Source organism: Microcaecilia unicolor, chromosome 4, assembly GCF_901765095.1.
Source record: "Microcaecilia unicolor chromosome 4, aMicUni1.1, whole genome shotgun sequence".
NCBI classification, from domain to species: domain Eukaryota; kingdom Metazoa; phylum Chordata; class Amphibia; order Gymnophiona; family Siphonopidae; genus Microcaecilia; species Microcaecilia unicolor.
The window spans coordinates 276,750,624-276,776,533 of record NC_044034.1 but is presented as its reverse complement, the minus strand read 5'-3'; the positions used below and the strand labels follow the sequence as shown (position 1 = coordinate 276,776,533).

Sequence of the window (25,910 nt, the reverse complement as noted above, 5' to 3'; positions counted from 1 at the left end):
GCAGGCAGGAAAGAGTAGTTCTTTTCTGCCCCCGAAGAGACCACTAGACCACCAGGGCCCTTCAAGGTAGAACCGGGAAGGGTGCACTAGTGTGTGGGGGCAGGACAGTGGTGTGTGGATGGAGAGTATGGGCAGTGCCCAGAGGGCCCAATGACCTTTACTGCCCAGGGTCCCAGACTACTGTCAATCTGCCCCTGGGTTTTACACTCTGGGAGCATTTTCTATCTTTACTCTCTCATCACCCCTTACACCCCCACTCATACTTTTCATTCTCCTTCCCAACACTGTCTTCCTATGGGATCATTTTACTAAGGTGTGCTAATGGATTTAGCGTGCACTAATAATTAGCACGCACTAAATGGTAAGAAACTCATAAGAATAAAATGGGTTTCTTAGCTTTTAGCCTATATTAATCATTAGCATGTGCTAAATCCGTAAGTGCACCTTAGTAAAAAAAAGCCCTATACCTTTCATTTTTTGCTTTTGTCTAGAATCGATGTGCCACTGTGCATTTTTCTACATTGGTTCCTCCCTTTGGAACTCCTTCTCTCCTCACATATGCTCTGAGCAATCCTATCCCAGATTCTGGTCAGCCCTAAAAGCTTACCCTAAGGAAAGGGGGATGGGACTTGATATACCACTTTTCCGTGGTAACAATCAAAGTGGTTTACAGGTACTCATTTTGTACCTGGAACAGTGGAGGGTTAAGTGACTTGCTCAGATTCACAAGAAGCTGAAGTGGGAATCAAACTCAATTTCCTAGCCACTGCATTAACCATTAGGCTACTCCTCCACACATCTTTTCACGTTGACCTTCCCATAGCTGACTGCATCCTCTGTTTTGGCAGTATCCCCTCTCATTATCTCTTTTATTCTGTCCTGATTCTGGTTTGCAGTTCTATTTTCTATTCTGTAATGATTTTATTGTTTTTATTGATAACTACTTTGATTTTAATTTGAAAAGTGGTAAATAAAGCCTTAATAAACATAAACACAAACTTATACACACTGCTACTGAAAAGTGCTTGGGCACCCTGCTGGCACTTTCACAGGTAAATGTGCACTTACATGTGTAAATGGTAATATTCTGTATGCTTCTGCATCCATAAGTGCATATATTAAGGTGTCCAGTTATAGAATTGCCCTTTACGTGGTACATCAAGCAGTACAAATTGTATAGTCCTCCTTTCCTTGAAGTAGGTTTTCCCTAGATAGTTTGAATGAAAATGCATTTTTCTGTGGAGAAATTTTGAGGTGGTAACCATTTTGTGTAAAAGATAACCTTATCGACCTTCCTATCAGAAACAGCTCAGTGTCTTCACATACTTACCTTAATTTGCACCTTCCCAATTGCAAAGGAATCAAATACAAAACAATCTATGCATCCAGCTTTTCTTTTCTGGGCAGCCAGCTTTGGAACGCATTACCAGGATCCATCAGAGCAATTAATGACCATTTATCTTTTAGGAAAATGTTGAAAACCCATCTCTTTAAGCTAGCTTATCCAAATGACCCGACATAAACCTACACATTTCTTTTATTATAACGTTGTCTATATATTAACCATGTCCCCCTAGATACTCCATACTATCCTAGTCTTCCCTTCCCCATTCCTTTCTTCATCATAACCATCCCCATTTCCTTATCTATCTTCATTACTACTTCCCATGTCAATTAACATATACTTAAAGCATTCTATTATTATGTTACATTATAGTTCATTCTTCTTAATGAATCTAATAATTGTAATTCTGTTAACTATGTAAGCTGCATTGTACCTGCTTCTGTGGGAAAGTGCGGGGTACAAATGTAATAATAAATAAATAAATACTGTTAGAACTTTAATGTGTTTATTCCTGTCTTGTGGGTCAGATTAAATGTTCTGGTATTGTGTAGATTGGCATTGTGTAATGGATTTTTTTTTTTTTTTAATATGTGGAGAATGGAATTTAGAGCTCTGAAAGTAGTTGCATCTCTCTGTTGGTTTCCTGTATACAGGTGTGACCTTTGCTGATTGAGCCTGTAGGGCCAGATCCAGTAAACGGCACCCAAAGTTAGGCACTGCTAAAATTCACACTAGGAACCAACTGCCCGATATTCAGCACTATTTAACAGGCCACAAACGGCTCCTGGCCGGTTAAATAGTGCTTAACTGGCTACCTACAAATATTCAGCAGGAGATAGCCAGTTATCTCCCGCTGAATATTTGCGGTCAGCTCTTAACGGATAACTGGCTGTATCAACCAAATTGGGCCACCAAATAGCAGGCCTATCTTTGGCCTGTTTCAACTGAACTGGCCAGTGCTGAATATCGACTTGGCCGGTTAAGTTAAAACCGGCCAAAAATAAACCAGATATTCAATGCCGGTCACCGGAAACGACCCAACTTCAAATATCTGGGCTCAGCGCCAACCACGAGAGGCAACCTTGCTAACTCCTGCAATATGAATATCGGCTCTCAATTCTATAAAGGTCATTTAGCACATAGCAACATTTATAGAATAGCGCTTAGCGCGGATTTCTGCACCCAACTTTGAGTTTGAGGACTTGCACCTGCCAAAAGCTGGTGTAAACCCTCGTGACCAACTGCCAAAAGTTAGGCATGTAACTTTAGTATTCTGTAGCATTGAATGCCCCTGACCCACCCATGTCCCTCCCCTGGCCACACCCCTTTTGAGTTGCACATGAAACAATTTAGGTGCACAGTGTTATCATACCATATATAAGCAGATCCACCTGTAAGTCCTAACTAGTTCCAATTAATGTCAGTAATTGATTGTTAATGGCTCATTAACTGATTAGTTTGCGTATGTATCTGGGATCCACACCCAAATTTGGGTGACCTATGTAGAATCTGGGGCTAGTGTCTAAAAGGTTAACACTTTCCATTTGGATCCTGATTGTGGGATGGAATGCAATGAAGGGTTGTAGAAATGTTGAAGACTCTCTTCTCCTTTAGTCCTTGTATGTGCCAGTAATATCTGAAAGGGTTGTTGTGGTATCCATGCAGGAATGTCTCCTCCAATTCTGACATAAAAATTCAATCTATGGTGCCATTTTAGTGCCCTTAGCAGTTCCCATCTAAAGTAGTTACAGGTTAATGTAACCAGGAAAAAATATTTAAAATTATATTTATCTGTTCCCCAGGCTTGGAGACTATTTTTTTTGGAGGGGGGGGTGTTAGGTGATGGCCGTATGATGGTGTGGGTCTGTCACGTAAATTGTAATGATCTGGGCCACCCCGAGGCTGCAGCAGGCTGGTGGCAAAATTTAGGAGAACCCCTGGTTGTGCTGAGGCCTGCTGTGGGTTCCAAAGTCTGCCAGGAGGAGCCAAGATGCTGTGGGTGTGTGGTGACATCACTGATGATGTTATGCACACATACATGATCAGGGTGAAGACTCTGATGATTCCGGAGGTGTCCAGGAGCATAAACATCCCTACACCACCAAATTATTAAAATCATAAAATTAAAGTGGAGCAAGTCAGGTGAAAGCTCTAAGGAAAAGGGCAGTGTTTTTATCACAATCGCACTTTTGTTTATAAGAAGTCTGCGATTTATGTAAATTGTGGCCCTAGAGAATGCTGGGAGTTGGAAGGGGCTATTGGGACCATAGAGTTGGCTCGAGATGTTGAGCATGCCTAGTAATGATAGTGAAGACCTGCACTGACACCCATTCTCTATTTAAGTTAATTAAAATGTATTATAAGCTCTGAAAACATGAAAAAAAATACATAAGAGATGTGGACATGTGGTAGATATGTACTATTACTTTAGTTTTGGTCCATTTTTATGCAAAATGTGTTTTGTTGGTCACCTGTAATGTAGGGTGCAAGAAGTTCTAATTTTCACAGAATTCATATATATGCATGACTATGAACTGAGTTATGTGGTTTTAACGCAAAATGAAGGTTTTAAATAGTTTTAAGCAAACATTGTGTATAGAATGTCACTGAGGTTTGAACTGAATGAAAGCTGCTTCCTGATTGGCTGCACAAGTCAAGTAAGAAGCTGAAGAAAAACAGCAGTTGAAGAGAGCAATAGAAGACATCAGAGAGAGAAGAGGTGCTTCTTGGGGTGTTTGAGAGAGTGAAATTTGAGGAAAGAATGTAAATATTTGAGTGCAATAATAAAGAAACATTTGAATGTGAAATAACTGTGAATATTGAGAAGAAAACCTTAACTTTAATTCTTCCCTGAGAAAAGGAAATTAATGCTAAATTCTGAAAAATAGTGAAATATGTTTGACAGATTTATTCTGCTGCTGTCCAAAAAGTGTGGAGATGCTAAAAAAAGACTGGAGATATTGTATATAGAACTGAAATAGTATTGTTCATGAAATAATAATATAAATTATTCTCAGCTTAAAATTGAGAGCAGAAGAAAGGAAAGAAATTTGGAATCATACAAATTTTCTCTATTGATATAAGCTCACAGCCTGAATTAATAATAAGAATTCACTTGAATTTAAAGAAAGCAAAAGAAGATTTATTATAATTTTATATGTCCTTGAACACCCAGGTGAATTGAGGATGAATGAGTGTGAGAGTGAAAGTGAGTCTTCAGTAAGGGGCACTTTTACTAAAGGGTTGCCACATGGCAACTTGGAACTACCGCCAGCCCAACATAGGTGCCAGCAGTAGTTGCATCCTCAGCACGTGCCATTTCCGGCACTAGAGGAAATATTTTAAAAATATTTCCACATGGGTTTACCCGGCAGTAATTGGGCAGCATTACATGCCACCAGGTTAATGCAGGAACCCCTACTGCCACCTCAATGAATGGCAGTGCTTCCTCCCAAAATGGCTGCACTGCAAGTGTGAACATATCACATAGCCATTTCTTTTTTCATCCTTTTTAACCACCGGTAAAAGGGACCCTGGCGCATAGCAAAAACGGCTGCTGCCACTAATGCAGGGCCCCCTTTACCGCAGCTTAGTCAAAGGGCCCCTTAATAACCTGCAGCAGTGAAAAGGACCTGCTCTCCTTAGACAGACTAAAGTAAACTAAAGGCAGTCAGGAATCTAGAACAGGAACTTGAGTTCATTTTATTTTTATTAACTAAGATTATTAACTAAGATTTTACAAAACAGGTTCCTGAAACAGAGAGGCTTCCATTTTGTAGTTGCACACATATAGGGAAGCAGACTCTCTCTTTTATTTTATTTAAGTATAGTTACAGGGAGAAGATAAAGAACAGATTAAAATACAAGACAGATGAAGCACTGAACACAAGAGAGCTTGAAGACAGAGAAGTAAAGAAAGAAGAGGAATTTAAAGGACATTTTTAATATTGCAGAGACTGAGACACACACATTCTAGACATATTTACCTGACAGTAATTCTAATTATGGGTTTAAACCTGTAAGAGAAAAAAAAGTTATTACTTGAAAGAAATAGCTCCAATATTAATTAGATGTTAGGAGCTAAAATTTTATATTTACCTGATGGTTGAAGAATACTTATGCACATCTTAATGTACATCTGTTTAAGTAGTTTTAGAAGAACATATTGTGACTGGATCCAGCTAGGATAGAATAAACAATTTTAAATGTAAATGTTTATTGGAAAAGTGTGTTAATTATTTATTTTGATATTTTAAACACATTTAACTGTTTTAGAAATTTTTAAATTTTAAATGTTTACATCTGTGCAATAAATTCTCACTATTGCACTTTAATTACTGTGTCATCTTTAGTATATTATTCAATGGAAATCTTGTAACATCCTATTTGATTCTGCTAAACAAAAACACATTTATTTCCTAACCAGGTTCCCTGAACTTATCATAAGGTCGGAGGTGGTTTGTAGTTGTCTTTGTACTTCCTTACTCTGGGAGCACTTGGTCTGAGGTAGCTCAGTTAACAGTTAAAGTAGGACTGATGTGCGTACCTCAATAGTGAGGGGTTACATTAAGATGAATTCAGTTAGTTTTGCAATAGTTTCTGCTGTGTGCTCATGGTTCAAGGAAGTTGTCTTTAGGACTTTGTAGCATACTATTATGCTGTCTGCCTGGAAGAGGTTGCTGTGCGTTAATTCCACATCCATTGTGACAAGGAGGGTGTCAGCTGGTAGTTACTCGATGTTCTTTAACTTATTCAGAAAATCTCTGGTATCTTGTAAGAAGCTGTTTGTAAGGGTTGAGTTTCTCTTCTATTAGTCCAGATAATTTCTCTGTGATTGTACCAGTACCAGCTATTTGATCTGCCAAGTTTGTGGATGTGAGGTACTTGTAACACTGACTTATACTATCGTCCATTGAATATGAGTTACTGTGGTGTTGATTTTGATAATGGAGTTTTTGTGTTATAGATTTAGGGGTCCTTTTACAAAGCTGTGGGAGGGCTAATGTGCTGGTAATGTGTGCCAAATCAGCACTACCATCGGGGTAGCACGTGTGCCCAGCGGTAATTCTGAGTTTGGCACGCGCCAAATCCTGTGGTAGAAAATATTTTTCTATTTTCTACCACTGGGGGCGTTCCCGGCAGTAATAGGCAGTGCAGCCACATTAGCCCGCACTGCATGATTACTGCGTGGGTAGCATGTGAGCCTTTACCACTAAGTCAATGGCTGGGCAGTAAGTGTTCAAGCCATAAATAGGCACGCTTTAATTTAAATTTTTGCACACACCCATTTCCTGGCCCATTAAAAAATGGCCTTTTTCCAGCCGCAGTATAAAGTGGCCCAGCACGCGCCCAAAAGATGCACCCACACTATCGCGGTCCAGTTTTTACAGTGGCTTTGTAAAAGGACCCCTTAACTAGTTTTCATCTAAGAATGTGTGTTTAGTACCTTGTGAAGAAGTTTTATGATGATTGTTCTGTATGTTTTATATTGATGCTCAACTGTACCAACATCTAGATGTTGTTCCCTGAGAGATTTGAGAGTAAAAAGATGGAGATTAGTTTTCCATCAAAAGGTACTGAGGTAAGGGCATTTTTTAAGAAAGAGAAAGTGAGAGGGGATGAAAAGTCAGTTCTTATTGAAATAAGGAAGCTGAATAACTTTCTAAGCATTTTCTTTCATGACTCTGTATGTGGAAGGGTGCTCCACAGTTACACCCAAATCCCTCACGTCCCCAGTGTCCACATGATTCAGTTATGAATGATTGGTTTGCTATATCTGTGGAATAAGCTTACTCAGTTTCTCAGTCTTTGCTGACAAGTTTACTTAACTCAAATGAGGCCATCAGAAACCATGGTTGTTCTGTACTAGATGAATGAATTCTTCATGATGGATGGCATGTATCAATTCTTTATTCCAGCAGTGAGACAAATGCTTAAGGGCTTTGCTTATGCTGAAGTGCTTTCCGGCTTGACATGCAGGGCTAGAACAGACACAGGCAGATGGATTACTGTCATTCCGCTTGAAATGAAGCCTGTCAAAAACAAGGCAAATAAAAATTAAGCATTTCATTTTATATTTGGACTACGCACTTTCAGCCCCAGCTAATTTGGTGAATCCTGTTCTTTTTCCTTTGAACTAATTATTCAAAGTTGTAGATGTCTCATTACTTTCATTTCATTACATTTTACGGAGGGTTTAATAGTGTGCTCAGAGAGGCAGTGAGATGATAAAATGTTTTGTGATGGTGAAATCAAGTAAAATGGCAAATATACATTGGGGGAAACATTCAGACTGCGGGAGGGAGCCCGGCTTATTCCCACGGTCGGCGGTCAGCTCGGATATTCAATGCCAGGCTGTTTCTGGTGACCAGGATTGAATATCTAGTTCATTTTTGACCGATTTAAACTTAACCAACTAAGTTAATATTTGGAGGTTTCTGGTTAAGTTTAAACCGGTCAAAGATATTCCAACTATTTACACAGCCTGATGTGGCCATTTACAATAGTCGGCTATGCAGTGCATATTCGGGGATAGCCAGCTATATCACGCGATACAGCCAATTATCTCCTAGCTGCTAACCAAAAATATTCATCCGGGGATAGCTGATTATCCCTGCTGATATGGGAGCCAGTGCTGTGGGTGCATGAGCACTCCCAATATTGAACAAATTCCTTGATTATGTCCAGGGAAAAGTAATCTCTGTTCAGTTCAGCACCCCCAATAATTCTGAAAACTTGACTCCTTTGCTGAATATCACAGGATAACTGGTTAAGTTCAGATTCAGTAGTGGGGGGATTGTCTTTACATAAATCTTTGTGACTGACCAGTGGCCTGCTTATAAGCAGTAAACTCTTACCAGTGGTGTCACTGTAGGTGGCCCATAGGTATAAAATAGGATGCACACCATTTAACATAGTTAAATGTTAAATGTTGTGCATCCTATTTTATACCTGTGGGCCACATGGCACTTAGCATGCACTAATTCCACTAGTGCACATTAAACTAGCCCACGCTAATTTATTAGTGTATGTTAAGCTTTGGTAAAAGGTCCCTAAACTTGTACCTGAGGCAATGGATAGTTAAGGGGCATGTTTACAAAAGTGCAGTAAGCAATTAGTGTGGGTATTAGTGTGCGCTAATGGCTTATCATGCTCTAAAACAGCCAATGTAGTAAAAATTTCTTGCTATCTGCTTAGTGCAGGATGAGGTGGGGACTGGGTAAAGGAGGAGACAGCAGTTAGTATACTTATCTCCTAACTCTGGAAAACTTACCAAAAATTGTGCATGAAAATTTGGATGTTCGTCCAATTTGGGAGCATCATTTAATTAAATAACAAGCCAATTAGCACCAATAATTGGCTTTTTAACACGCAATTATTATCACTAATTAAATTTAATTGGACTTTACGTGTGATTTGAAAAAGGGGGCGTGGAAATGGGTGGGTCATGGTGTAATGGGACAGTCCTAAAATTTACATATGTTGTTATAGAATAACGGGGATATATGCCTAATGTAGGCATGTACAGTACATTTGTACCGCGTTTCATTTGGTGCAAGGCTGCACCTAAAGTTAGACACAATTGCCAGGCCTAAGCGCTATTCTATAAACTATGCCTAACTTTAAGCACAGCTTACAGAAGAGCGCTCTTTTCGGTGCTGATTTGTTTTGGCATCATTTAAAGAATCTAGCTCTTAGTGCATACTATCAAACGTGCAGATAGCATGTGTGCACTTGATGTGACCCCAGGAGTTGGTTTGTGATGCATCTGCACTAAATACGCTTAACAGTATGCATAGTAGGGAATGTGTAGGTGCAGAACCTGCAAGGGGATTGCTGGATGTGCCCTTAATAGTTACCACATGTTAATTTTGGCTGTTAATATGCAGTAGTGCTGCAATAACTGTAGCACCTTGCCCAAGATCACAAGGTGCTGCAGAGGGATTTGAACCCTCGCTCTCAGCCCACTGTTCTAACCATTGGGCTGCTTCTCCACTAAAGAATGCAATAAGCTTTTATCTAAATAAAAATCAGACTGACCTAGTTTTCTTCAGCGAAATGGGGTGGACCACAGGAGCCATGGTCCCACCAATATTTTGCCCAACACAGCATCAGCAACAAAAGAGCTTAGGGGTGGGCTTGGAGATTGGTTTATTTTGTCCTCCAACCAAAAAGATGTTGCACTGCCCTTGACTATGAGTTTCCACATCAATAATGGAAGATAGCAGTATAGCATCTTGTCAACAAGAGACTGAAAAGTGCAGATCAGTTCTGAATCAAGCTCTTGTTCATAGTGCTTGCACCCCCATCAAAAAATATTTTCCCGCTGCTCACAGCGGAGTAATCTACTTGGTATTCTACTGCATACACTCAGCTTGTTCAGAATTTAAAAGTGTATATGCATGGTGGGGAGGAAGGGAACATGTTACTGTATTGAACAAATGGTTGAATGTCCCCCTGGTAGTGTTCAAGAAATATGTGGGTCCACATTCGGTAAATGGCACCCAAAATTAGGCACTGTTATGATCTGTGCTAAATTAGTATTCTGTAAAGGGCACTTTGTTGGTGTAAATGCTTGCACCCAACTGATGGCAGTTAGGCGTGCAAATCAAGGTATTTTATAACATTGCGCCTAATTTCTGGGAACACCCCTGACTTGCCCATGCCCCTCCCATGGCCATGCCCTCTTCTGAGTTGCACGCTATGAAATTTAGGTGCGCATGTTTTGATCTGTGCATAATTCCTAATTACTACCAATTAAGTGCTTGTTTACACCAATAATTGATTGTTATTGCTTAATTGACTAATTAGTTTGTGTGGATCAGTGCCCAAATTTGGCCAACCTATACAGAATCGGGGGGGGGGGGGGGAATAATGCATGACTGTGGACTTGGTTGTTATTGTCCAAGAACGTGGACTTGGTCAACTAAGTTGGAGTAGCCCCTCCAGGTTTACCTCTCTTTGCATCCTTCCTGACTCTAGTGCACTGCCGTGATAAATTCAGCCAACTTTGCACCTTCAGAGACAAACTTAATTTCCTAGCTCTTAAGCAGCTATTGTACTTTTCCACTTGCTGGAGGTAGCTGTGTCATATTTACCTTCTGCCACTTATCTTGCCACTCATGTTGGTTTTGCATTAGAATGGCTCTTACTTTGACCCAGTACCAGCCAATGAAATACTACATTTTCTCCCTATCATATAAATGCTGCATATTTTAAATCCAGAAAACCTGATTGGTTTTTCTAATTATATTACCACCATATGTTTGCCCAGATGGCTTGTATTCACATCTTCCAGTATGCTATAAAGTGACCTTATTTTAGAGAATTAAGCCATTTAAGTTTACAAAAACACAGATTTGCACTTTAAGAGGAAAACTGCTATATATTCTTCTATTTATTTTCTGTCTTCTCATATATTTACATATATAGACCTTGTTTTGTTCATCACCATGCATACCACAGCAGCAATAAAACGATACTATTTTGAATTTCAAATACTACATTTGCCCTAAATTGATCCGTCAAAATTTGTGAACATCTCTGAATGACTGAAATCATATCATTGACTTATTTTCATTACTTAAGCTCAAATAAACACAGATTGAATATGTAGTTAAAGCAGTTTATTTGGCATAATGTATCCAATCAGCATAACATTCCCTCTTTTTGCCATGTAAATTCTCCCTGTTGGTTTCCCTGCTGGACATAGTTGTCAAAAAGCACAGATGGACCATCGTAAGCCTTTTTCAATAAAGCAGTGAAGCACCAGAGAATGTGCACACCAGTGTGACCATTAAGGGGACGGACTAATCTAGTTTACAGGGGGTGGAGAGAACCTCTGGGCCCTCGGGTACTGACCTGTTGCCTGTATGGTCAATCAACCCATGGATATATGTGGTCCTAAAACCCGCCATGTAACTGTAGTTTTCTCCAGGATCAGTCCTGCTACTCAGCCTCTGCACTCTTACATTGCTGTATGATGCTTTTAATCAAAGAACCATTAGACAAGTGAGAACATAATTATACAACAATGGCACTACTGTAGAATTAGTTTGTACTGGCTGGAGTTTAACCATGCATCATGAGAGCTGTCATATTCCTTTCTCAGACATAAGACGTTATGCATATTTAAGAATTATTACTTGCACTGTACACCGAGGGGCCATTTACTAAACTGAATTAGCTGTTTAATGCAGGAATTAACATGTGTTAACAACATGGTACCACATTAAACAGCAACAACAGAAATCACAGGGGCAGGAAAGGGGCGGACAATGGGTGGAGACTGTGCCTTGCTATTAAGGCAGAGGTTTTCACTGCATATTCAATAAATGGCACCCAAATTTGGATGCCCAAAATTGCATGCAATCCTGGGATCTTCATACAAATATATTAGTTATTGAGCCGTTAACAGTCAATAATAGGCTAACACTCAATTGTTGATGTTAATTGGCTTTCATTTGGATCTACACTCAGATCTGGCTGCACGCAATTCTATAAAGATCTGCACTGAAATCCTTTTGCATGCAACCCAAAAGGGGTGTGGCTATGGGAGGGGCATGAACGTGTCAGGAACGTTCCATAGAATTACACACAGTGTTGCAGAATTTGGGGGCTGCACATCCAAGTTGCACGCCAGGATTTACAGCAGGTTTCAGTTGGTGTAAGTCCTTTAGCCCAAAGTTGAGCACTGGAATATGTGCTAAGGGCTAAATTCTATAAATGGTGCCTTATACATTGGTGCCAAAAGCCCACATGGTTAGCACGATTCTATAAACTAAGCCTAAAGTTAGGCATCATTTATAGAATATGCGCATGCGCCATTCTTGTGACTAAAATTTAGACACACCCATTTAGGCCACTTCAAGAAGTGTAGTTAACTGCATTCTGCATTACAGGCCATGCTGTCAGCACAGATTACTGATAATTTCTCTGTGGTATCTGTACAGTATTCTTCCCTAACTGTTAATGCAGAGATTTTGCAGTTACTGCAGGCTTACTTTTCATGTTAAAACTGCATCTCAGTAAATGGGCCACTGAGTAAAGTTGGCCACCAAGTCTGACTGTGTTCCAATTTGCTGGGATCAGCTTGAGGGGAGAACATGCATGATCAGAATTCAATGCAATGTATTAGTTGGCCAAGTGAAACTGTCCTTTCATTTGGACAGTACATTTCAGAAAGAATCTGTAAGCTCATTTTCTTTAAAGAAGACTCTGATATTGTTGTGAGTACTGTTGTGTTTACAGGAGCAAAGCAATTATATCAAGCTATCAAATACTGGGTTGGGGAGTGTGGAACATGCAGGCATTACTGACTGCTCTGCTGTTTCTGGAATCAAATAGATGGTTCCAGGAGCAGGCGGGAGTCTCAAGGCAAGTACATTCAGAATGTGCTTGACTCGAAAACGCCTCCATTTGTATCTGTCTCCAAGGTGAACAAATAGTTTTAGTATAACCCCATGCTACGAGATTATCTTTCTGCAGATCATCTAAAACAAGGCTTTGAATTCCACAAAGCAGCTCCATTTTTATGCTATTCCATTATCTACTGGAAAATGTGTCAGCGATAATATTTTGAACTAGGGGGGTGTGCATCCAGAAAAAAATGTTTGTGTTGTTCCGTGTCCCGTGTCATTTCTGAGAAGTTTCATTTAGTTTTAATTTCTTTTTACATTTTTTCATAAATAGTGGGCATTCTTTGGGAGGGGTGCACTGTCTGTGCATCTGGGGGTTAATTCTGAATAAATTGTCTAAAGTTAGGCACTGGGATCACATGCACTAAGCACGGATTCCGTAACGCAATTGCGCACACAATTGTCATTATAGAATAAAAGCAGAAGTCCACATTTATATGCCTAACTTTAGATACCAACCAAAAGGAAAGGAGAAGAACTGCTAAGTTGAGAATTCCAAGAAACAGAGTAGGGGTGGACCAAAGAACTCCCGACAGTCAATTGTAAAAAAAACACTTATTTATTGACTATTTCTCATGGTGTACATCTGAATTCTTGAGCCAAGCATCGGGTTTATTCTATTGACAGCTTCCAGGTGACTTCCAGTTGCTGCTGAAATTGGATTTTGTTGCAATAACATCTTTCAACCCCATAATACATTTGACAGAGCATTTTTGACCCCTGAAGCAGGCAGTTCACTGCCGAAACACGGCCCTGTCTCGGGTCCTTTTAAGTTGGTGCTTTGTCAATAAAAAAGTGTTTTTTTTTAAATACTTGACTGTAAGAAGTTCTTTTGTTTACCTCTGCTCTGTATCGTGTCCAACTTTCAGCATAAGCACTTACGCTAGTTGAACTACTGGCGTAAATGCTAGCTTCTAACTGTAGGGTAGTTAAGAACCTAAATGCTAGTAGTCTGTAACCCACACGCGTAACTGCTAGGCACACCTGTGACCCACTGAGGACCATCCTACTACTACTACTACTATTTAGCATTTCTATAGCGCTACAAAGCGTACGCAGCGCTTCACAGACCCAGGCCCCCTTGCAGTTGCATGCACAACTTATAGAATACCAACTAATGGTAGTTATGCATGTAACTGCTAATAAGTGTCAATTAAAGCCCATTAAGACCAATTAAGCCAATAGTTGGTTGTTAATGCCAATTAGAAGCTAATTAAGCTATTAAATTACACATGCAACTGCCCTTATTCTATAACTTGGATACATAACTTTGAATGCTCAGTGTAGTTAATAGAATTAGGGGAATACTGCCCAGCATTCAGAAAGAGTGTGCATTCTCTCCAAATAGTACACACTATTTTATGACAGGGGAGAAAAAAATGAAATTTCAGAGGGTTTTTTTTCTGCTTTGGGCTCAACACTACATGAAACAACATGGGATTTGTCCTTTCAAATGAATGCACATTCCTACTGCAAAACCATCTGATGTTTATGAGCTGCCATAACTTGACATTTGTTAGCCCAGTGAGCCACTGTACCTTTTGCCATATGATTTCCCTCCTTAGTGTTTTTTTGCACTATTCTTTTTCTGCAGTCACTTGACACAAGCAGCAGCATTTGAAGACCCTCAAATTGAGAACTGCCAAATCAACCCTCCGGCCCCACGGAAAGTGGAAATGAGGAGGGACCCTGTACTGGGCTTTGGTTTCGTGGCTGGAAGTGAAAAACCTGTTGTTGTTCGTTCTGTAACTCCAGGTGAGACGTAATAACATTAATACTGTATTACTTTTTAATGTACTTAAACTCAAACATAATGGCCATGTGCTAATGTGAAAATTAGCACGTGGCCATTATTGCAGCATTAGGAAATTCTGCTATTTACCAGCAGAGCTAAAAATGGCCTTAGAGTGTGGGAAAGACTGGCGCTGGGGATAGCGTAGGCCACTTTCTAGTGCTGCTTTGTAAAAGTGTCCCTAAGTGCAAATTGGTGAAAATATTTTGTTCACTCAATGCTTAATTAAGTAACTGACAAAGAATGTGGTAAAGGCAGTTAATGTAGTTGGGTTTAAAGGAGATTTGGACAAATCTTGGAGGAAAAGTCCATACACTATTATCAAGGCAGACTTAGAGAAATCCATTTCTCATCCCTGGGATAAGCAGCTTAGACTCTATCTGCCTTCTGCGATCCTGTCATGAACTTGTGGCCTGAACTGGTCACTGTTGGAGACAGGTTACTGGGTTTGATGAACTTAGTCTGACCCAGCAGGGCAAATCTTATGTTCTTATGACAGAGAAATGATGATGACTTGTCTTTTTTCATTTTGTGCCATTTCCTACAAAAATACAAAGAAATGTCATTCCATTTTGTTTTTCATTTTACAGCAGATTAAGGTTAAAAGGTTATTTTCTAACACCATTAAAGAGCATCATTTGCTGTAGCACCCACTTTATGCAATGGTCCCTGTGTTAATTCATGATGTTGGTAAATGAACCTTCTAAATTATTTTAGCAAAGGCTACGATAATTTAATACATGCTAAATTGTCATAGCATATGATAAAATGGTAGAGATGCAAACATAAATAAATACATGAAACCAAACTGTGCTGATGCTAGCACAGGCCTCCTTTAACCGCAGCTTAGAAAAAGGCCCCCATAATGCATTGCTTTGTGTTACCAGTGGCGTAGCTACGGGGGAGCCATGGGGCCTGGTGCCCCCCTAAATTGGCTCTGGGCCCCTGGTTTGGCTGGCGGGGGTCCCCAACCCCCACCAACTGATGCGTCTGTCCAAAACAAGACAAAACAAATGTTTTATTTTCTCATGTAATAGCAAATCAGACAGGCTGAGTGGGAGGTGTCTAAACTAATGGACAGCCAGCGCAGCCATTCCTAGATATTTGCCATACTTTTCAATATTATGATAGCGTAGTGCAAAATACAACAGCATTTAGCAGAGTATTCCTGATGAACTGATGCATCTGAAAAGCGCACAGGATCAGGAAGTGCCACCGTGCATATTAAATCATGCTTTTCCTGTATCTGCAGTGATTGACTAACTTGATCTTATCATGCCTTTGACTGCAGGTGGACCTTCAGAAGGCAAACTGGTCTCAGGAGATCAGATCATCATGATTAATGATGAGCCAGTCAGCAGCGCTCCAAGGGAGCGAGTCATCGACCTTGTCAGGTATTTAAACTGCCAGCCAACTGTTTATTGAGAGTGCAACCAAGCTGTCTTCCCATCTACCTATTACCTGTTTAAAATATTTGCTGTCCAGAGAAAGCATATTATAACAACTGCCCTTTTTATTGCAATAGTTTTGCACAACATGTGGCAATGTGCTGGAGAGTAGTGGGCAATGTTGGGGTAACTCTATAAGGAGCATCCTAGTTGTAGGCAGCACGATGGTGTGTAAATGGCGCAGTGATTTGGTGGCAAGTATTTTGTCAGTGATTGTGTGCATGGGGGGAGTTTAGGTGAAGCATGGACAGGGCAAACAGGTTCTATCACACACCCAGGTGTAAATGATGCACCTTAGATCTAAGTGCATTTTTATTAACTTACACTAGTATTCTTTTTTTTTTTTTAAGGTAGGTGGCTACTTTTCGTTATAGAATAGGCTTGAAATAGATGCCATAACTAGCACTTTGGTAGGAGACCTGTTATAGAATTAGCCTCTGTACCCACATTAGTGACTTGCAGCCACACTGTATTAGGATCAAATCCATTCAGACCTTGAAAGACAAGTAGGCCTTTACCTGGGAAGTATAGGGTTAGGAGACCTCTGTAATTCTTTACAAAGGTTTTATCTCTGTATTTGCACTGAAGCCTTCATTGCACCTTATTTATTTACCTTATTAAGAATACATTGTAGTGCTCTTGAAGGGTACTAAATTGCAAGCATGTGAAATTTAAAGCCTCTATTTGTCCGAAATAATTTACACTAGGTACAACCTATTCAGTTGTAATATAATGTGAGCTTTCATCACTACCCTCTGAATAGACCTTCACTTTGTTCTGAAGGAATCATTCCTTGTAATTACAGAACAGCTTAATTTATACATTTATTTTCCCTCAAGCAACAACAGAATGTTAATGAACACGTGGGGTTTTATTCATCAAGGTCTTTTTCCATGGACACAGAATGGGAGAAAAATAAAGCTCTTAGGGCCAGATTCCATACGTATTGCCTAAAAATCAGCGCTGAAAATGTAATGCACTTCTATAAGGGGTATGCGTCCTTTATAGAATCGCATGTAGCACATAACTGCGCCTAACAATTAGGCCTGCTATGATCAGTCCCCATTGTTGGCGCGGTTATATATGTACATGTATAAAATTTAGGAACGTCCCAAAAATGCTCCTAGACCACCCCCAAATAATTACACATGTTAGGATTTCTGCGCAGATCATTATAGAATACAATAGGCACGTAAGTCCTAATTAGGACCAATTAGTGCTGATAATGGGTTGTTATCACCAATTATCAGCGCCGATTGGCTCGTTAAATTGGCATGCAACCAATTTAATGCATGTAACTTACCAAATATAGAATTTGGGCATTAATGTATTTTCTTCTGCGGGCACTTCTCCTCTAAGAATTTTCCTGAGATCTTTCTACCATTGACCACAGGCAGTAATATCTACTGAGACAGAGATATGTAGGTGACTTAATGGTGGACTGTAAGCTGAATCTTTTACCCCATTTCTAGATATTAAGTGCTATAGTTCAAGTTTTGTTATTGAAGGGGCCCATGTACTAAAAAGCATGTCGAAATTTGGCATGGTAAATTTTAGCATGCATGTTTCCCTCACATAATAATACATTAATATGCAATGGGCCAAAATAATGACATGAAGATGATACATCCTACAATTTATACCATATGATATTGAAAGAACACTTGATATATATTCTCAAAAGACAGTCTAGAAAGTCTATCAGTATACTAAACCAGGAGCAGGGAAATTATGGCCAGTCCTAGCCCACAGTTGTCTTAAGCTCTAGCCTGCTCTACATCACTAATGTTTATAGTTTGGCCAGTCCGCCACGGCCCATTCTGTTATTTTCACTTATGTTTTATCCTCTGCCACTGCCAGGATGAAAACAGAGGCAGAACAGTATGCTAGTGCTCCTGCAGATTGTTCTGCTACTGTCATGCCTTAGTGCCTGGATGTCTGCTTTTAATGAAACGCTGAAAAAACATTTGTGGATAGGACACCTCTATGGTACATGCTAAATAAAAGGCCTAATGCATTGAACTCTCCATAGACACAGAATAGGAGAAAAACCTTTGTAAACCTGGCCTGCAGTATAGATTTAGTGCATACTCCTTTAGACTATGTTCTTAACATTTGTGAAAGAATTCACATACTCCATTATTTTTCAGAATTAGTAGGAAAATTGACAGAATCATATCAGAAGTATGTATAGTACACCTCAACTGTTCTGTCCTTGCAAAGTATCCCATACACTATGCTTAACATTCAGTTTAAACCAGAGTATAGAATATCACTATAAGTAGACTCAAAACTCTTAAACCAAAATCTTCTTTAATGCAGTAATTAAACAAGGAAAATTACTTGCAGTTCAGATGTGCTGGACAAGACTTTTTGCCTTGCAACCTGGGAGTATGTTCACAACCAGCTCTCTCTCAATGCAAGAGAGAAGCTGGGAGGAATTCAACAACATGCTCAGTAGTAATACTGTTTATACTTTTACACTGGTGAAATCTTGATAGTCACAGTAACTTGAAAGGACCATACAACAGAATACAACATAGGCAGTTTCAGTTCACAGAGGAGATATGCTGCAGACTAACTCTCCAGACTCTATGAAGAGAGAAGGGGGGGGGGGGGGGACTTGCATAGCAAGCCAAGAGAGTCCCATAAGACCCAGGAAACTGAACATGTGCTCTGAAAGAGCCTATTACATGGAACTACAGGATTATAAGGATTTGTAATCTTATTATATATCCTATAATCTACCTCCATGCAAATGGGGAGGGGCAGGACACTCCCCACCCTATCAACATTATAAGCATGCAAGGTCCATTAATAAAGCAGGTTGACAACTCCTTGCTTGTCTCAAGTTCTCTGTCGTTCAGGTAACTTCTCTCTTGCAGTCTCGCAGGGGCTGAAACAAAAGACAGACAACACAAACAACATGCAAGAGAGAAAAAGTCTCTGAGTCTCTGGAGTGGGCAACAGTCCACGGAATTCACGTCTCCTCATGAGGTAAGAGAAGTACCACTTCGGTGACTGATCGGATGAAGGTCTTCGCCGTTCTTTGATTCACGGTCTTAATTTCCAGTTTGAGGACTTTCCCACCTTCACTCGGAAAGGTTTTAGTGATGATTCCCAAATGCCAACTGCTGTGCTGTGCTTGGCTGCTTTCATAAATACAAGGTCATCTTCCTGTAGGTTAGGCTGATTATTCTGCCACTTATTTTGATAATGCACAGTAGGAAGATATTCCCTCTTCCAACATTTCCAAAGATGTCTGAGGTTTTGAACCTGCTTCCATTGGTGCTTGTAGTTTTTGCTACCTTTGAACTCTCTTGATGGGTTGTAGATGTAGCCCAGGATGACTTTACTGATGGTGTAAAAATTGACTGTGTTTGACTGTATATTTCACTTAGTATCATTTCTGCTATCTCTACTGCCAGCACTGCTCCACACAATTCCAAGTGTGGAATGGTATGATTGGGTTATGGTGCTAACTTAGCTTTACCAAAGATGAATCCCACATGAGATAGCCCATCTATATCTGTAGCTTTCAAGTAGGCCACTACAGCTATGGCTTTTTCAGAAGCATCTGAAAAGATACAGATCTCTTTGCAACAGGCAGTACTGACTGCTGCAGAGATGTAAGTGCATGGGAGGTGCAGTTCAAGAATCTTTAGAGAATTCCATTTCTCCCATTCTTGTTGCATTTTTGGTGGCAGTGGGACATCCCACTCATCAGTACTTTGGGAACGCTCCCTCAATAGGGATCTTCCTTTAATGATGACTGGAGCCACAAACCCCAGTGGATCGTACAGACTATTGACTATGGACAAGACACCTCTGCATGTATATGGTTTCTCTTGGCTAGAGATTCGAAAGGTAAACATGTCTCTTGTTAGGTCCCAATGTAATCCAAGGCCTCTTTGAAGTAGAGGAATGCCTACTCTTAGATCTAAATCCTTTAAATCTATGCAGTCATCCTCTGTAGGAAATGCTTTCATTACTCTTGGACTATTGGAGGCGATTTTGTGAAGTCCTAGATTGTCCTCTGTCAGTATTGCTTGTGTTCATTTTAACAATCCATGGCTTCTCCTATGGTAGGTAAAGACTTCAGACCATCATCAATGTAAACTTCTCTTCCAATTAAGCATCTGGCATCTGTGCCATACTCTCTTTCTCGTTCTTGGGCTGTCCATCTAAGATCGTAGGTTGATACTTCAGGTGATGGACTGTTACCAAAGAACTGAACCCCCATTGTGTATTCCACAATCTCCTAGTTGATGTTATTGTCACAATACCACAGGAATCTCAAGTAGTTTCTGTAGTCTGGGTGCACAACAAAGCAGTAGAACATTTGCTGAATATCTGCTGTTATAGCATTGGGTTCCTTTCTGAAGCAAATCAAGAATTGTAATAAGCTGTTGATCATGTCAGGCCCAGAAAGAAGCACATTGTTAAGTGAGATTCCTTGAAATAGAGCACGGGAATCCAACACAGTCCTGATTTGGCCTGATTTTTGTGGGTGATACATACCCAAAATAGGTAAGTGCCAACATTCTTTATTGTATTTTAATGGTGCAGCTGGCCCTGCATGGCCATGAACCAACATGTTTTGCTTGAATGTTATAAAGTGCTGTTTTGTCATTGGTTTCCTTCTTAGATACTTCTGCCACAAAGTGAGAGAGAGTTTGCTCTTGGTTATTAGGGAGTTGTGATCTGGGCATCCAAAATGGTAGAGGAACTACCCAACTCATCTTTGTATAATTCTGTATCCATGATTCTCAAGAACTCTGTCTTCTACTGATAGTCTGTTTGTCATCATCCTTGCTGACTTGGAACACTGAATTCCCCAGATGTTCTCCTAAATATGGGGGAGAGGTGTTCTGACAGATGGTTGAGCCAGGGCCTGGTCCTTCTCAGCTGAAAACCTCCTTCACGTGCAGATGGTTATGAAAAGGCTTGAACAAGGTGGTGTATCCATTCTCCAAGACACACATTTTGTGTACATCTACACTTGGTCTCCTCAATCTGTTAAGGCAGACATCACCTACTATTACCCATCCCAAGGCGAGTCGGTAGGCATAAGGGGCATCAGGTGGAAATGCACTTAACTCATAAATTCTGATCAATGTTGGTACATCTCTTCCCAACAAGAGTAAGACCTCAGCTTTTGGATCTAAAGGCTGCAAATATTCAGCTATTGGTTGCAAATGAGGGTGATGTTGCACAACCTCTAGTATGGGAATTTCCTCTGTGTTATCAGGTATCTGATTACACTCAATAAGGGTTGGTAGATGGGTCTTGTTACTGCCATCCATTGCTTCTATCACATATCCACTTGCTCTTCTCCCCATCCTTTTTGTCATCCCTGTACAGGTCTTGAGGTTGCAGGGGTAGCAATCTCCCTGAGTGTTAAATAAGTCAAAGAATACTGTCCTTGCCAGGGACTGGTTACTGTGCTCATCTATGATGACATACATTTTTACTGCCTTTTCTGGTTGCTCTTTTGGATATACTTTTGCTATGCATATCTTGGTGCATGACCTTCTACTAAGACCTCCTCCACACTTGTGTACAGTTTGGAGCAATGTTCTGTGGTGATGATTACTCTGCCTCCTTCTCCCTGCTGTGGCTTGACTCTGAGGCTGGGGTTCCTGGAGAAGTAGGCTTACTCTTGTCAAGGTGTAAGGTGCTGACATGCTGGTCACTATCTCACTCCGTACACTTGATGGCTGTTTTACAGTCTTTAGCTGTATGCTTTGATAAAGAACAACATTTGTAACAAATTTCTGTATCATTTCAACAGTTTTTTTTTTCTCTTAAGGGTTTCTCCCTAAATCCTAAAAATTTCTTGAGAGGATAAGGTTTCTTATGTATAGGACACTATTGGTGTGAATTCTCTACTTTCTCTGTAGTAGGAGGGCGATCAGATGATGGGATTCCTGTGGGCAACTCATCTGTCATGTGTACAGCTATAGGCTTCCTGGTGTTGCTGTACTTTTTAACTGGCCTTTCATTCAAAAAGTAGCTTGTCTTGCCTGCTTCGATACATCAGACATGAAACTGGCATCGTTTCTCTTCTGTGCAAGATCTCGGATAAACTTCATGACGACTGTAAAGGGAGGAAATGGTCCTTGATTCTCCTCTTTGTACTTTGTACCTAATGAAGACCATTTCACTCTTATGTTGTATTGCAGCTTTGTTATAATCTCGTTCATGCTCCAAGCTGTATCCAAGTTTCACAGGCCTGGAAGGATCGGATTAGCTTTGATTGCTTCCAGTTCTTGGAGATCTCCTAATTCCTGTAACTTGTCATTATCTTTACTTGTAACCTTTGGGAAACTCCTTATTCTCTTCATCAGAGCCTTTTGGATAGATTCAGGGCTGCCATACTGCCATTCACATTTTTCTCACATTTCTTTCAAACCTTTGGAGGGGTCATGCAAATATGCATCCTTTAATCCCTTTACACAATTGGCTGACTCAGTTCGCAACCATTTTATTATCAGGTTCATTTCTTGCTTTGGGGTGGGCTTCATAATTGCTATGGCATCCTTAAAGTCAGATTTCCACCCTCTATATTTTTCGGGGCAGTCATTGAACTGGGTAAGCTCTATGTTCACCATATTTTTGTGAGCCACATATGTTGCTAGATCTTCTGTCCCACTGAAGTTTCGAGCACAGTGGAAGTAGGTACCTGTGGCTGGCTGTTTGCTGCAATTTGTCTGGAGTCAGGCATGGATTGTGGATGGTTAGGTGCTTCTTGATTAATTACAGGGTATTTAATGCCTTCCCTTGGCGCAGCTGCTCAACTTTTATTTGAGCCCAGTTCATGTGTGGTGCCAGAGTCTGTGGTTGAAATGAAGCATTTCTCTCGGTGCACTTTCCTGGAGCAAGAGCCACCTGTACTGCATCCGTATGCATGTGAGCATATGGAGCACTGTGGTGGTGGTTCGCCTCCATGGCGTGCTTTGCCTTAGGCTTATTTCCTTCAAGTAAGCCAGACTCTGGTGTGGAGGGATGTACTTTCTCTAAACTGATTACTCTTCTGTGTCAGACTGTGACTGTGTGCTTTCATGTGCTAGGGCATGAGCCTTCACATAGGCTGTAGTTTGCTTCTCATGATTTTCCAAGGCAATGTGGGTAAGCTGTCTCTCTCCCCACCATCCCACCTTACACCTATTTCAAGGGTCGTGGCTTTAGCCTCCATGATGGCTGCTGCTTCTTCTTTCTAGAGCACCTCCAAGGCAACGTCTTCCACCTTCCTGAGTTCAGAGGTGTCAGTAGTGGCGGTGACTTCTTTCTTTCCCTCTTCTAATCTAAGTTTCTTAATTTTTATGGCTGCTTCATGTTGACTATAAAGAACACGTGACTTAGCAGCCTCAGCCTTAGCTCAGACCTGGATGGCTGTTGAACTAGTTGCAGACTGGCTGGAATAGCTGGTCCTGTGTGATTTTGAAGTTCTAGAAATTCTAGAGGTTCTAGAGCTACCCCTAGAGGTACCAGAATATTGAGATTTTTTTTTGTTACATTTGTACCCCGCGCTTTCCCACTCATGGCAGGCTCAATGCGGCGGGCAATGGAGGGTTAAGTGACTTGCCCAGAGTCACAAGGAGCTGCCTGTGCTGGGAATCGAACTCAGTTCCTCAGTTCCCCAGGACCAAAGTCCACCACCTCCCCCTGCATGATATGTGAGGGTTCTATGTCTTTAACTGACTCTGTCACCATGGCCTGGTGTGTGAGATCTGTAGCTTGCTGTCTCTCTTTCCCTCTGGGCTAAACTACCTTCTGTATTCATTCTGCCTAGAAATTGGCCATATTCTTCTGACTTTTGCAGATATTGCTTACAGATTGAATTGCCGTACATGGAGGTTGTCAGCTTTGCCTTTTTTGATACCACACATTTTCTGCCCTACTTTGAGCCAGAGTCTTTCTTGAAGAAGGAGATACTTGTATACGTCTGCTTCATAATTTTCTCTGGCCTGTAAGCTTATGTATTCTCTTTGAACTAGTAGACTGTCCATTCTTATCTATATTCCTAGCATCATTGAGCTTGGCTTGAACATTTTGTTCAGTTTGTTTAGTTACTTCACTCTCTGACACAATAGAATCTGCCATTGCTTTGCACTGGTAAAAATAAGTTTGTTTTTTTACCTTTGTTTTCTCTTTTTTTAAAGCATCTTATGCAGTCACTGTGAACCTTGGCTCTGTGCCAGAATTGTTACATTTTTGCTGCTTAATAAGAGCAAAGTTGGGGGATGTGCAGTAGCTCCTTCCTCTGCTAATACTCAGCATCTGCTTAACTAATTATGTATAACAAAACACCATATAGTCAACCATTCATTTTTTATTACTCTCTACTGTTCACCTTATTTGAATCTTCTATTTCTTTAAAGTGAAGGGTGAGTTTCAATAGCCATACTTGATTCCATTTATTTCAAACTTGTGACTCTATTTTGTCATCAACTCTCCCTAGTGACTTGTGCCCAAAGTTTGTAAATAACCTCTTAAAATATCTCATATTTTAAAAAAAATTCAGTGCTTACTGAAAGAGTTCTTAAGGGTAGTTATAGAGTAAGTGGATAAATGCCCTGCCTCCAAAATGTAGGATGTCTGTGTAAACACTAATTCCCAGACATAGGCACCAGCTCTGTGGGTGCTGTGGGTGCCAGAGCACCCCCAATATTCCTTCCAGCATTACCCTGGCACTAGAGTTGAAAACTTCAGGATGTAGAACTGTAAGAGAAAGCAGGAAAAAAAAGTCTGTTTCTCCTCAGCTACTACTCCCACCTCCCTCTGCAGCCTATCAGCTGGCTAAGGAATGTCTGACCAATGGGCTGCAGGGGAAAGCAGGAATGAAGGTAGGTGTTTCCTAAGCTACTGGTCCTGCCTCCCCTGCATCTTAATGGCTGGCTAAGGAATAACTGACCAATGTGTTAATAGCAAGGAGCAGAGAAAAGCAGCAGTGTAGGACAGAAAGGCTTCCTCCATTTGGTCAATCATAGAGAGGTGGAGAAGTGCTGAGACGGGGGCAGAGAAAGCAGGGGTGTAGCCATGGACAGGCCCAGGTGGACCTGGGCCCACCCAATTTGGGGTCAGGCCCGCCCAGCAGCAGTGTACCTGCACAGCGATTCCAGTCGCAGGCTCGCTCGCAGCGATTCCCACACGCTGCCTGCCGCTCAACAATCTCCTTGCAGCTACTAAGCGCTAACCCGGAAGCCTCTCCTCTGCCGTATCTTGACTGGGCAGAAACCGGAAGTTGTGGCAGAGGAGAGGCTTCCGGGTTAGCGCTTAGTAGCTGCAAGGAGATTGTTGAGCGGCAGCCGGCAGGCAGCTTGTGGGAATCAATGCGAGCCGAGCCTGCGACCAGAATCACTGCGAGCTACAGGAACACTGCTGTTGGGCGGGCCTGCAAGGAGGGTGAGGGAAGATGGGGTGAAAGTTGCTGCACGGGGGAAGGGATGATGGGCAAAAGATGTTGCAAGTGGGAAGGGAAGATGGGGACAGCAGCTGCACAGGGGGGAGGGAAGATGGAAGGAAAGATGCTGCACAGGGGGGAGGGAAGATGGAAAGATGAGGCATGGTGGGTGGGGGGGATGCTGCATGGGGAAGAAGGGAGAGATGCAGCAAAGGGGTGGAGGGGTGAGAAATGGAGAAGACTTGGCTGCATATGAGGTGGAGGGGAGGGAGACATGCTGCATAGAGAGGGGATAGGTGGTGAGAAGGGGAGAAATGTTGAACATAGGGATGGAGAGGAGGGAGAAATGGTGGACATAGGGGTGGAGGGAAGGGAGAAATGTTAGACATGATGGTAGAGGGGAGGAAGGGAGAGATCCTGCATGGGAAGGGGAGAAAGATGTTGAACCAGAACACAAGGGACAGGGAGAGAGAAATGTTGGACATGATTGTAGAGGGGAGGA

At 41.1% G+C, this 25,910-nt stretch overlaps 1 protein-coding gene across 3 annotated transcripts in view; it reads left to right on the top strand.

Annotated features, from left to right (window-relative positions):
* FRMPD4 (FERM and PDZ domain containing 4) overlaps positions 1–25,910 on the top strand; it is a 474,706-nt gene that overhangs the window by 294,315 nt on the left and 154,481 nt on the right. For 2 of the 3 annotated variants that reach the window (XM_030201595.1, XM_030201597.1), the window contains exons 3-4: positions 14,357–14,517; positions 15,846–15,948. In XM_030201595.1, the coding sequence (XP_030057455.1) occupies positions 14,357–14,517; positions 15,846–15,948 (264 nt within the window). Of the gene's footprint in view, positions 1–14,356; positions 14,518–15,845; positions 15,949–18,938; positions 19,000–25,910 lie in introns of those variants that run through there. The other variant, XM_030201596.1, reaches the window with a different exon arrangement.